The following is a 15,746-nucleotide window of genomic DNA, read 5'->3' as shown; positions in this document are numbered from 1 at the left end:
GTGACAAGAAATAGATTTATATAATAGATTTATTTTTCCCTATCAAATTTCTACTTTTCTCACTTATCAATCTTATCTGACTCAATATTTAAATTTTTATAAACTTCGAAGACTGTATACTCTATTGTGATTTATGACTATTTTTGAAATAGTAATAATAAATATTTGGAAAGGTGTATTTATTAGTGTTGTGTAACTTTCAAACAAATTATAGATATCGACTATATATTTCAAACAGGTATGTACCTATGGAATAATGTCTCCAATAAAATGACAACAATTTGTTATTTAAGAAATTTAATTAAACTGATATGCTATGTGATATTATTCAAGTATTTTAAGTTTTATTACAATTATATTAATATTTCATCAATTTCAGATGTTCTTATCTATAAACATTCACTTCTTAGTTAACGAATAGCAGCTATTTTGTTGGCGGCAATAGTTGATCGTAGTTGACTATCTGGTATTTTTTATATTTATGTGGTATTTCATTAAGTCAAATGATAAAAGCTAATTAACATAGCTAGCTGTTTTCCACAAATGTTAGCATCGTACGATGTATTGTGTATTACAATTTTGAATAAAATATTTGGGACCATTTTAAAATAAAAATTTGTCTATTTTATAATATATTATAATTAATATATTTATATATTAAGTTTATTGTGAATAATCATTTTTCAATAACTACAAACATTAATTAGTTACGCATTAACCAGAGAGGATCATCTTGACAGGACGTTCCACGGTAATTGTACAGTTATAATCAAGTACTTATTATTATTTTTTTTTTTTGAATGAAATACAAAATTTAATAAGTCTCATCAACTTATTTTTACCCGGGTCAACAAGTTACTAAAATTAAATTACAATAATTTGCTCAACATATTTGTACCTACTTAGCTTCTTTATAATAATTGATGATGATAATGTTAAGCATACCAAACGGAGTAGTAAATACACTAACACGAGAGGTGGATTATTTCATTATTAAATATTTAAAAACAAACTTCCCTTTTTATCCTCATGTAGGTACATAAAGAAAATTATTTATATACATAATCAAACAAACTCCCAACATACTCAATGTGTTTATAATATTTATTCTATACAAAATTACAATCATGTTTTATAGCACAAAATGAGTCAAAATATATTTGTTTTAATTATATCATATGCTCATATCTATATATTATATTAATATTATTATAAATATTTGATCAAAATTTCAAGTCTCGATTATTATTTATTTATCAATTATAAGAAAAACACAATTTATTAAAAACTAGTTATGTTTAAATACTTTATTGATTATTATGAAAATTACTAATAACATTTTACATTCTCAAAGTATTAACTAGATTCAATTTTCTACCAAATACCACCCTTAACTTCAAGGTTGATGTCTAAAGCAATCATACTTTTCCAAATTATAATGACTGACAAAAATAATCAATAAAAAACATATTACCTACTGTAAATCAAATGCATTCATCATTAGCTCAGAATTTAAATTTCCACTCGAAGTTATCAAACCACTCCAACTATTTTATTTATAAGATGATTTCCTTCTAACTACCTCAAAATTTTTATCGTCGTTAAAAATAAATCTCAAGTAAAATGTTTATATTATATTTCATGTTTGTTGTGCTTCATGATTATTTATCACTATTTCTTATTCTTTACGTTAAACAGCACTCTAATTTATTTTATTAAATTGTTATTTATTTTATACCTATGTCTATATAAAAAAGACTGCTATAAATTGTCATTTATTTTCATTTGTTAGCATGAGTCTCGAGTCATTTAACTCTTTTGGTCCAGTAGTTGATTACTTTAGTGACCACGTCATTTAGGTTTTTGAACGGATCCATCCATTTGCATTGAGTCTCTGTCATTGTGTATTCCAATAAATATATTTCATCCCGTACAGCTATACATTTACATAATATATTATCATTATATTATTTTCATTGTTTTATTAAGTTCTTATTAGTTTTAGTTAACCTTTCTCTCAGTCAATTTAATATTTTTCATGTCTCATTTTTCATATTTTTACCGATGGTTTTTATTGTTCACATGTAGTTGTATCTATGTTGGTTCTTTATTTAATAATACTATAATAGGTATTACTTTTTTTCCTAAAAATGTTGTATTTCTTATATTTTTATCAGATGATCTGTTTTTGTATTTTGCATAAAAATACGTCACAATTTGAACCAATTGGTACTCTTAAAGTGTACGATACGTCTTGTATTCTTTGAATATATATCTTATATTAATTTCGGATGTCGTTGATTGCATTTGTCCAAAATTGCTATTCAACAAACATTTAAAATGTGAATTTTATATATAAATGCAGAATTTTAAATTGAATAATCTCAATAAAAAAAAAATTTTGTGTATTAAAATTTGTCAAATAATTTTTAATTAAAAAATTGAAATTAAATAAGTATATTATTAGTTAAGATAAATTGAATGAAATATCAACTTTTAATAAGTAATAAAAAAATAATTATTATAAGTATATATGTATAATTTAATTTATCTTGTGTATAAGTTTGTATCATTTTAGAAAACTAATTATAATATAGTTAAAAATCTAAGTATTTTATGTAAACAAGATCCATAAATAAAAGTAATTAACAATTTTAAAAAATCAAAATTTAGAAAACTAAATTAACTAATAAATGATAAAGGAGAGGAGTGAGCTGGCTTGGTGAATCTTTCTGTATATATATAATATATATAACTATATAGTAAAATAAAATTAGTCATCTTCAATTTAATTCAATTTAACCAATAACGTGATAAGCATTTTTTATATCCTATTCTATAATAAATTGGTATATTAATCCATCTAAAGGTTTTGACTTATAAGTTTGAAAAGTTGTAACCTATTTGATTTTTTTTTTTTTTTATAACTGACATTATAAAACAATATTTCTAAAAAAAATTATACTTTTTATTATTTGTTATCATTATAATTTATAATATTTTATTTTTTTGAATGACACTAAGCATTTTTAATTTCATATTCCTAATTAGAATTTTTTTTAAAAATGTTTGAAATAACGAGTATAGATAATACATTGACACTCAAATGGATAACCCTTTACTTAAAAATAATAACCTAACTATAACTGTATTATCAATAAAATATTCTTTATTATTATTATAAATGAACACACATAGTATATTATAATATAACATAGAACAGTTATATTTAAGTAATATTAAGTTACTGATAAGTGATAACGTTTTTTTTCGTAATTACTTATCATTAAATTTATACTTTTAAGAAACTTAAAATATAAGAAGTAGGACAAAAGAGAATAGTTATAATAAAAAAAAAAAAAATAATATTAATAATCCAAACCATCATTAAAATAACGACGCTATCATGTAAAAAAAATCATTGTCGAATGCACTATCCAAAAGACTTTGGAATACAATTTACGATCATCTATATTTTATATCTAACATTAATTGTTGTCATTATCATGGTTCTCTTTTATGTACAATATATATAATATGTACCTATTCACAATATTTTCTCACAATTATGTTTTAAAAAGAGGTTAGAAATAACTTATAGACTTTGTAAAGAATGAATAAATATCATTTTTTTGTTGTTTTTATTCTATATTAAAATTTTATAAGATGTTGACTGTATAATATCTTGTGACATGTTATGAACATATAGATAATTAAAAGTAATACACAGAGAGAAAAAAGTATTGCTGACTTGAAAACCGGGGATTAACTTTACAGTAATGATAATCATTAACAGTACTTATATTACAATACTAACAAATTTATATAGGGTGTAACACGACTATTTAACAAACTTCTATAATAAATGTTACTACATTTATTAAGTATTAATGGTACCCTTTGTATATAAGTGCAATACAATTTTAAAGAAAATTTAATATAATTAAATTACTATTACAGAAAGTCAAATTGTATTAATAAATATTGTAATAATAATAATATAATTTATAAAAAATCTAGACATTGTTTTGAAATTATGTTTCTATAAAATATCAAAAGTTTACAATACTATAATTTATCAAATAAATTGTCAAAATTAATCAGTTTTGTACTCAAGAATTGTTCAACTTACGTTAAAAATAATTTGAAGCTTAAGATTTAAGTTCCATGATTTATTATTCATTTTTGTGAGAAGTTTTAACTAGGTAAGAACAACTTTTTACATTTTTGAAATGAATAAATAATTAATTACGTTTGGAATGGTTTTCTGAATCATATACTTAGGCATGTAGTCTATTATTTATATATTTGAATATGTGCGCTTTAAAAATAATAAAATATAATGGATATTATGATGAATAAAATACAAATATATTAAAATTAAAATAAAACAATTATTATTTTAATTATTTTTTTTAAAGAGTAAATATATTAGTATAACAAATTTATTAAATTCTATATTCTATTACTATTTTTTTAAAATATGTATAATACCTATTATTAAATCAAGTTATGCTTTTAAAATCGGATATCTTTTTTTTTATACATATTTTAAGGTAATTAAAAATAATTATATACATTTTAATTTTGTTAACTTATTAATTTTTCGACGATGAACCACCATGAATTATGGATATTTTACATACATGCATTAAAGTTACAAATGTAACATACAAAACATTATAAATTATAATCGAATAGTAATTTAAATTAAATTACACATACTAATATGCAAAATTAAGATAATTTTTCAAGTAAAAACTAATTGTGGAGTACCCCTTGAATTAAATTTATAATACTCGTAAATGTATGAAAAACATGGTAGTTTTTCCAAAATTATTTTTTTTACAAAATAAACAATTATAAAAAAAAAGTTTGGAATTTTCATACTTTCATATTTGTTTTAAAATCGCATATTTGAAATTTTACACACAACAAGTTTATTTTGTGATTTCTAGATTTACTTTTTTTAATGTTAATTTGCATATAAATAATTTTTGTTTTAAATGAAAAATTATATAAATACCATTGTATATAAAAATCTTATTTATATTAAAAATTACAAAAAACAAAAAATATACTTTTGGATTTCAATTATTACTAAATTAATGTTATCAAGCACAGAATTATGTTTAAATTGCTTTATTTATTTATAGTTATGTACCTATGAGTAAAAGGATAAAAACAATGTTAAATAAATTATATAAAACATTTGATAAGGTATTTGCCGTCACATATTGTTTTATATTTAGTAGTATTATGTATATTGTATAGAATAGCCAATAGGTATATAATATTAATATATTATTCTGATATAATTGATATACCTTCAAAATGTTTTATACATTACAACAATTGGTTATAAAAAGTGTTAACTATAATGAACTACAATACCAAAACACATATGTTTTGTCAAAAAAATAAAAATACTAAATTATGTAAAAACAGTTCAAATGTCTTATAATATAAAGCAGACCAGCATATTTTTCCCAAGAGTGTCTTCAATTGCGAATTTACATTTACGATCTATTCTATTTTTTTGCTATGCAAACGTAAAACATGTTTATTTTTAGAGGCTTATAAATAAAATATCTCTACATTTAAGAATACCATTAAAAATAGTATACCCAATTGTAGATAACATTAAAATAATAAGTAGTAAAGTGTCAATGATAAACACTATATTAAAACTTATAGGTACGTCATGTATAATATTTTGCTTTTTCAGTTCATAATTTATAAATAATAAGAAACAATTATTTTGTTGATTCAGTAGTAAGTATTACACAAAATAAAAATATATAAATATATTCAATTATAAATAAATTAATACATTTTTTAAATCATGTAATTTAAATTAAAGATGTACGAGATTAAAATATCTGTACATCCTATAGTATGAAATAAACTATATCGTAACAACACTTTATATTAAATGATTCTTATGGACTAAATTATACTTCTAAATAGTTAAATCATTTTTGGTCTTATCAATTAAATAGTGTAAGTCGAAAATTCTCAAACAGAAACGAATAATATACTAATTCTTCAAAATAAACTCTTAAATATTTCCATAAAAGTTTTCCAGCATATAATTAGGCATAAAGTAAATGATTAAACAAAGAATAAATATATTGGAATACCATTGTTGTTGTTTTGAGTGAAAAAATGATTAGGAAAATACTACAATTAACATATAGAATTCTTCTTCCACAAACCTTAAAAAGTATTTGAGAAACAGCTGAAGCAAATACTAACAAAAATAATTTACTAATATGTAATTAACTTTTTAAACATACGTATATTTTTTAATAAACTATGTATATTCCAAAACGATAATTATATTAATAACATTTATATAAAAAAAAAAATAACATATAAATAATTTTGGATTTTAAATAGAGCGACAGTGATATTTTCTAATATAATGTCCTGTTCAGAATTATTTAAAACTACTGTGTTATTTATAATAAAATAAATTACTTTATCCAAGAGTAGTATATCAAACAAAATACATTAAAATATACTTTAGTAATATATGCTGATACCATCTCAGCTCAGAATTAGCACTCTCATCATTATATAGTAACCCACTTATCAGCTAATATACTGCGAGTGGTATCCACTTTTTCACCTTTTTTATTTTTATGTCTAAAGTAATTTTTTATAGCAGAATAAAATCTTCGATTTTTTAACTTTAATATCTTTTTAGGTAGTACAATTAATTTAATTCATGCTATGTTATTCAAAAGTAAAAAATTTTGCATAAAAAATCATAATATTTAAAAAATAGTTTATCTTATTTTATGTTATTTATGTGAAAATTTCAATTTTATTTTGTTTTTTTTGCTATATAAATGTAAATTATAATTTTTTTGGTTAAAGAAGTTTAATTTAAAGTTTCTCATTAATTGTTATTAAACTATTTAAACAAATACTAAGGCATATATATATTTCATTTTTTTTTTTTTTAACAAATTCAGATATTTGAAGTTAAAACATGAACAATTGTAGGCTAGATACTTTAAACAAAGAATAGCGATCTTAGTAAATTTGTTGTAAAATATTATTCATCGGGATTTGTGTTACGTGCATTTAATTTTTTATCACACGCAAGGTAATATTCACACTTATATTGCATATTAACAAAACGACTAATTACCTTTGTTTTACGGTGAAACGACATATTGACTCAAAAATTAAAAACAATAATATATTATTATTATTATTAAATATTAATAATACATTTAATAATAATACAATGTAATTAAACATAAAATATGCAATGTTTTAGACGAAAATTAAATAAATCTACCATAATACTAATAATACTAATTGCAAAATAAATTATTTTAGAAAAGCAATATAAAAAAAAAAAAAAACCTATCATAAAATATAACTATTTATAGTTAAATCTACTAAAGTTAAAGTTAGTTGACGCCTGTTTTTATTTTGATACTTTTTTTTGTATATAATAATTCATTTTTTAACTCAAATTTAACACAATGTTATAACACAAATTATAGCCGTTTAATATAGAGTTGATTCACGAGACTATAATATAACTACAATAAAATATATTGTATTGGAAATCATGTCTATAATAATGACTGTAAAATAGTTGATCTTGACATAAAATATATATTTTTTAAATTATATTTTTTATTTTAGTTAAATATGTTTCATTACACTATTTTTTTGAAAAATTAAATTACGAAATGTTTGTATAATATTAAACTATTAAATCCACTCTTGATTTCAAGTTTATTACTCAAATATAATATTTGTATATATGTAACGTAGATTTTTAGTGCCTCAAATAATAGTACTTTTAAACTGTTATCATTTATATTCCGAATAACCATAATTAACCGCAATAAATAACATCTTACCTGGGAATTTGCAAGGCAACCGCGTCTAGGCTATCAGATGGTGTTAGTGGTGGTTTCTCAAACAACCGGCTGGGGGCCAGTGTTAGCTGATGCCTGTGCCTCATGCCTCGTTTCCGGCGTTTTTTTATTTCCTCCTCACGGCGAAGGTTGTGCAAACGAAAAAAGAACATTGACATTCTGAAATAATTTTATATATTTTAATATCGAATATAAAATTTTTTACTACCGAGGTTATTTCATTTGAAATAGGTAGGTATTATGGTATTATGAATACGAATGAGTTGAAATGAACACAAGAAGCGATTTGTATAAACTACTTTATTAACTTTTTTAATGACTTCAATATATTTAATTAAAGTTGAACGAACTTTATTTGAATTTTATCGGAATTTTGTGTAAATGTTATAGACCTATTTTTTTTAGATATTTATTTAATTATTTTGAATTATTCACTCGAATAAGTTATAAAAAGATCTATAGCGATTTAATTTAATATAGTTACGATGCTCATCAAATTCATAAGAATTATAATATGAAAAAAAATGTATTATAGGCTTAAGTTTTAAATTAATATCTAGTTATTAATTATTATTTATATCTTTATAAACACTAATCAATATAATATTTTTGTAATTAAACGTATTTTTTTTCTGATAATGAAAACAACTAAATCTAAATAATAGCTGACTTAATTGTTAATTACAGTATTTTATTTTGTGTATAAAATTATATAACATTTTTCAGTGCATTACAGCTAACTCAAAAACAATTAACGAAATATATACTATACTAAAGATAAATAAGCACTTATCTACTTCGTAAAATTAAATATAATATCTCACTTAATAGTCTGAAACAGTCACTCAAATAGAGCATCAGGGAGTCAGCACCTTAAGGTAAGGAAGTCAAAGTATTAACTTAACACCATTATGAAAATTTAATATTTTGTTCACTAAAATTTAATTGGTAGTGTAATATTTAATTTATTATAAAAAATCATACGATTTTTCAAATAATTAAACGTTAAAATGATTGTGTTATGTATATATATTATATATATTTTTGAAACTATCCATTACTACTAAGTTTTAAATAGTTCGAATATACTACCGTAATCTAACGATTTTAACACACCCAAAAGAATTAAATCGATTAATCTACTATAATTTTTAATTAGTTATATAGTATGAATATTCGTAAAATAGGTACATAATATTTTTATTGTGCGTATATGCATATCTCCATAAAATATAATAGCCATACGATGTATTATTCAACTATGGGAAAATCTAAACCGAGTGATTGATATTTAGGGGTGAAATAAAATAAAATATAATTATTATTTACTTGTTTAGTCTAATTAAAATAGTTGATCGTATACGATTATTAGCATAATATTATTATTACATAGGATTGATGGGGTTATTTTCTCTAGTTTATGAAACATTGTGTACTTTGAATTATTTTTAAGACTCAAAAACAGTCAAATATTATATTTCAACATAATACACTTTAACTAGATGGTTTTAATATTGTTTGAAATTAGTAGATTTAGATGTAGTTATGAAAAATTAATTATAACCAGTTATAACTCAAAAAATACTTTACGGGTGTGATGAAAATACAGTTTGAGTTTTTACATACACTGAATACAGTCATATGATATTCAATTATATGAACATTGAATATTACTTGCGACTAAAATCACGTTAAGTACTATAATATATATTTTTAAGTATCATCCATTATAAAAAATTGTACTTGCAACTCATTTTATGTATTAAGTAGAATTGATAAACCAGGAAGTTATTTTTAAATTCTATAGTTGACATAGGTACTATTGGTTATTTGAAAGTTATAATTGGTATAGAATAATGTTTTAGCACTGTAATTAATATAAATCATGAAGTGAATCATTATCATTGAACTCATTAAATTAATATTTATATCAGAACTTATTTTTTTTCAGATCCAAAAATAATAATATTGGATAAGAAATGGGCACGAAAAATCCGTAAAAACTGTCAAAGAAATATAATAAAATCTAAGGTCCTTTGGAAAAAATGTATTTTATTGAAGGTCTACCGTAAATACTCTAGGGAATCAAATATTAGTTCTCATCCATCGATTTCCTCAAAATTGTATGTGCACAAAATGACATATCAAATCGAGTTAACACTTTTTTCGTAATAAAGCAAGGCTAATAAAAAAAGTTTACGTGGTAAATTATAACACTAAAATCAAACAGCCATTTCGACTAACTTTAGCTTAAACCTACGAAATTCTCACGAGAATAAAACTATACCTCGTATTATAATATAATAATAAACTTCTTATGTATCTTATGTATCCAATCCAAAAATTATCTGGGATAAAAAATCAATTTTATTTTACTGCTTTTCAATATATATTATATATATAATGCAACAAAGTAGGTACTTTTTACTTCTCTTATTTAATTTAATATATATATATAAAAAAAAACAGTAGGTATACAATAATGTGAAATATAATATAACAGAAATGAAATCTATACTAAAAATTAATAAGTATAAAATATTGAGAAAGGTCTTAAAAAGGATTTATTTTAGTTCAGTGCTAGCAGGATACTATTAAAATACTTTAATTTTAATCTTATAAATTAAAATATATGTATGAAGTGCAAGATAACAAATTTATCCCTTTTAAGGCTGTACTCGTATGAATTATTATTTATTGCTGAAGGTCTGAATTAGGATGGTTAGGTCATGTAAATTTTTGAGAAATAAAGAAAAATAGTCCAATCTAATTAAACTCAAGAATGAAAAATTATAATCCATATAATTATAAAAAAATACTATTTTAATTATTAATACATATTATATGGGTATATTATGAATACAATATTTTAATTGTATTTGTAAAAATCTCATACATCTCAAGAGTTTTATTTTTATTTCGACAACATAAATTGTGCCTATTCATCTGTGTTTAAAAATTCTATAAATAATACAATTTAGTTTAAACAATTATTTTTTACTTTAAATGTCCTACACCTACTTATTATTCTTTAACTATTTAAAAATTATAATAGCAATCATAACTAAAAATAAATGCTAATATTTTGTGTAAAGTTACAATTATGCTTAATTATGAGGATTATTATTGGTACTGTATTCATGTAATTATACAATGAATCATTTTAGATCGTATAATTACGTGAAATATTTTTATATACATGTAGAAGTTTTAAATATCTGTAAAAAAAAATTGCAAGTAACAAATGTAAACAATAATTAAATACCATAGTATTTGTTTTTAATTAGCAACACATTATATAATAAGACGTGTTTTTTAGTTTATGAAAAGTAAATATTTATTTAGTTATTATTCATTTTTAAAACTAAATCAATATAATTAAAATGTTGTCATCAATGATTTTTTGACTACACAACAAATTGTATTGTATTAGACTATTATCTAAAATAATACACACAAAAGAAATTCACTAAATCATAAATATGTTAGTTAGGTGTTTTAAGTATTTAAACTTAAACATTTAAAATTCAAGCTGAAAATGATTTTGTGTATAAAACACGCGTATTCTACCGAGCAAAAATAATTTTTAAATCGAATATCAAAAAAATATAAATTTTATCAAACCTTATAAGAACATGTCAATAATCATTATTTTCTCATTTTTTTTTTTTTTAAACCAAAAACGAATAAATTTTCAAATGTTATAAGACAGTCTATCAACCTTAATCCTTGCATGTACGTTGTACGTGCATAAAATAACTTTGTGGTTAGTATAGTTGGTAACTTGTTAGCTTTTCATATATTAAGTATATTATTATTTAGACACTTTTACCATTCAGAAAATCAGGGAATCGAGAAGTTAGATTTAGTTGATATTCAGTATATTAATGATAAATAAACTGTTTGATAGGCAATCAACAAGTTGAGGACATGATAAAAATTGTATAAAAATTATTTTATTTAATTTATAATAATCATTGTTTAATTTATGATAATCAGTTAAATATTTTTGTCCCTATTTTCATGTTTTTTTCTTGGGAGGGAACCTTAATACCAGCGGGTACTGCTCTATTTTATTTTGGTATTTATTTTTGTTCCGGCAGTCAAATTATTTTCGTTATATAATATTTTATAAAATACAATTGTTAAATTTCATCTTAAAATAATATTTATGATACTTACAATAACGAAATTCCTATTTATACGATTATATTTGATTTTATAATAAGGTATGAGATATGAGACTTTTAATTTTTGGTAATCGTATTTTTTTACACCCAATAAACTTATATAAGTAATTAAATTATACCGAAAAAAATAATTAATTAAATTTAAATATTATGAATATTGAGTAGAAGAGGGTTGTTTAGCGTTAAAATTATAAATTTTTTTTTCAAACAACCGAAATTCGATTTCAATAAAATGTGCTTGGTTATAATAAATTAAATTATTACACTGAAAATAGTTAGTACCTATAAAAATTCGCCAACAAGTTTAATATTTAAAATACCAAAATATTTTAATATACGAGTGCAATGTATTTATAAAATCGTTAGTCAATACTCGAACAACAGGTTTAACCTTTACGGATCAAACAATTTTAAAGAATTATTGTAGTATTCATCTTGTGCTATTGATGATATGTTGTAATCAAATAAAAATTTTACATTGATTTTTTTTTTTGACCTAGGGTAAAAGAAAAATGTGTATTTTCATGTTGTTTGGCGCATATTCCTGTACAAAATCTATAAATTGTCATTGTGCGGTGAGATCGTGACAATGAATCCGAAAAACGAAAGGCTGTTTTCTGTCGCCCTCTGCAACTTGCCACCCGGAGTTATCGGTCCCCAAGGGCCTGACCGTAAGTCATAATGCGTGTAAAAAACATATAAAAAGGAAAACTCATTTCCGTTTAGATTTTTATATCCAATCATTCGTCTGTTCGTATTGGCTGCCGGTATCTATTCTCTTCTCCGATATTAAATCCATCTCGTTATGCCGGATATGTTATTCCACATCGTTAGCCTTTTTTCTCTATTCATTTCTTCGTTTTCTCTATCCATCATCCCTAGAGACCCAACTGATGTACATAGAGATGTACATATTTTACAGAAAGTGTTTGTAGTCTGCTTTTTTCCTATTATTTCCACATTATCCTTCCAAACGTACGACGGCCAGAGACGACCGTTATTCGTCGTCGGTCAATTACACTCACCGGTGGTGTTATTGAATTCCAGCTAAACTTCCCCCCCCCAACTCCCACGTGAATTTGTATGTCAAAGATCAAAATAGGACGACTTTGCTGATTAAAAAAAAGAAGTAATACGAGTTGTAAAAAAAAAAAACAAATCATACATTTAACCAAAAAAATAAGTATATAGGTTTAGATTTCGGAATTTTTTAGCAAATAATTTGATTTAATTCTAGTTGTAAATATCTATTAATTCAATTAACAATACTTCAAACTACAATGATATAATCAAGCAGGAAAATATGAAGGTATAAAATATGTACACTATTTTTATTTATTATTATATTTTAACTAAGGATTTGTCATTTAAATGTTTTTTTTTTGTCCACACATTTAATATGTAAACAATACTGACATAATATCAATCTTATTATTATTAATAAGTTATAAAATTTATTTGAAAAATGCTGTTCATGATTAATCACAAATTGTTAAGATATATTTATTCGATATATGATGTATGCATTATAATAATTTTTGAAGTATTTTAAACACAAATATTTATTAACTAATTTAATAATGAGGCAAACCTAGAAAATGTAAATTACTGACATGATTTATGAAACGTGATAAAATACGAGTATATAGACAACATTATATGCAGATAGGAAAAATTAAAAAAAAAAGGTCTCACAAAAACAATACCTAACTTAAGAAAGCGTTAGTAATAACACGTATAAAGTAAGTGACTTGTATGTTATAATAATATTGGTGTTAGGTTGAATGAAGAAGAGATTTGAGGATTGAGGGATGTGTAGGTTAAGTTAGTAACGAGACGTTAAAATCGTTAAAATATAAGAAAGATTTTATTAGTTTATATTCATTTTAAATAGCATCTACAATTAACAATAAATTACAATTATTACTTAAGTAGGATCTAATTTGAAGTACACTGAGTATATAAAATATTTTTAAGTATGCAAAATTCTTTTTATAAAATTCATACAAAAATTATATTCTTAGCTAGCTATTGTTAGATCGTGTGATTGCTTATTTAATTATTTAATATTTTAATATAGTCATTTTAATTATCTAGCGCAATATTAAACATTTATTGCCTATTGTCAGATTAAAATATAAGATTAACACTTCAGTAAATTACTTTGTATGAAGCGTGTTTACAAAAAAAATAACTCATAATTTTTCTAATAAAATATTAAAATCAAAAGTATATAACCTAAGAATATGAAACATTACATAAATAAATGATATGATAAGGTTATATACTCGTATTATAATAATGTGTTCATGTGTGTGTTTCTATTAAAAAACTATGATTTTTTCAACTAATATTTTTATTTCAACTATTTTTATCGTATAAAAACATAATTTAATATATTATGATATTTTTCTTAATAAAGTACAATAAATCTACTTGTATTTTGAAATAATTACGGTCCTTTTTTTCGCAGGTAAACATATTTTAAGACATTGTTTTGTATAATTATTTTACCGTTTTCTATTAAACTGCTTAATAGTCTATTTTTGAGTTGACACGTATGCATACAATAGCGACCTCTGGTAGTACTACATTTTAAGGGGCGTTGAAACCCTTTAATTTTACGAGTGGCATACGTGTGCATTATTCATTTGGGGGAAGACAACAATAAAGTAAAAAAATAAAAATGCTTTCAAGGTATTTTTACGCTTTATAAAAAGTGTCCTGTTTATAAATGGGTCGAAAGGTTGAATAGATATGTCATTTATGTATTAAGTACCTAGGTTATTGTTAGACGGAGATGGAATAAAATTAATTTTATATATCGTAATACAATTTGTGTAATTCTTCCAATATCCAATAATAAATTAGACCATATGACACCGATGATATGCTAAAAACGTTCAAAAATGAGAAAAATCCACCAAAGTAAATAACTGCTTACAATGTTATAAATAATCAACCATAAGAGAACTATGTATAGTTACAAATTATTTATTCATATCGAGCTCCGTTTCCACGCATTATTTTAATGTAATAACACTGTCTTTTTTTACCATATTATGTTATAATGTGAGCTATTCGTATAAGTAATAGGTATAGGTTGACGATATTAGATTGTTAGAAAAAGGGATAAAAGTAAAGTCAACGTCACTGTATAAGAGTATTTAAGGTGAGATGTATGGAGTTTATCTGTGACAGACGTAGTAGAAGATTTATATTACTTGGTAATGATTTCACTGCTCTGCTCTCAACATAACTCCAATGTGTACATTGAGGGTTTTGATTAAGATTAATGTTAAAGTACTTCAATTAATTTTTATAGATGATAATTTTAATATATTATGTTAATTAATTAATAAAATTAATTTTGTAATTATATTAATTTATTTTTAATGTAAGTTTTATATTTTACTGAAGAATCTATAATATTGTTGGATTGCGATAGGTTAGGTTACACTCAGACACTCAAAAGTAATTATGTTAATACAAACATTTTAAGTGTTAATATAGGAAATACTCTGTAAAATATTTAGGTATACTTGGAATAACATTTAAATTGGCAAAAAATTAGCCGACTGAGTAGGTAATCAATATCCGGTTAATGTAAGTATGTAGTAGATGTACGATATAAATATTGATTTGT

At 22.6% G+C, this 15,746-nt stretch overlaps 1 protein-coding gene across 8 annotated transcripts in view; it reads right to left on the bottom strand.

The window, feature by feature from the left end:
- LOC114129027 (potassium channel subfamily T member 2) overlaps window positions 1–15,746 on the bottom strand; it is a 151,765-nt gene that overhangs the window by 81,288 nt on the left and 54,731 nt on the right. For all 8 annotated transcript variants that reach the window (XM_050199636.1, XM_050199631.1, XM_027993646.2 and 5 more), the window contains one exon: window positions 7,893–8,069. In XM_050199636.1, coding sequence (XP_050055593.1) covers window positions 7,893–8,068 — 176 coding nt within the window. In that variant the 5' untranslated portion in view covers window position 8,069. The remainder of the gene's footprint in view (window positions 1–7,892; window positions 8,070–15,746) is intronic.

The sequence above is a fragment of the Aphis gossypii genome, chromosome 2 (assembly GCF_020184175.1).
Source record: "Aphis gossypii isolate Hap1 chromosome 2, ASM2018417v2, whole genome shotgun sequence".
Taxonomy (NCBI): domain Eukaryota; kingdom Metazoa; phylum Arthropoda; class Insecta; order Hemiptera; family Aphididae; genus Aphis; species Aphis gossypii.
Note: the sequence above shows the minus strand (reverse complement) of the source record. Positions and strands in the feature narration are given on the sequence as shown.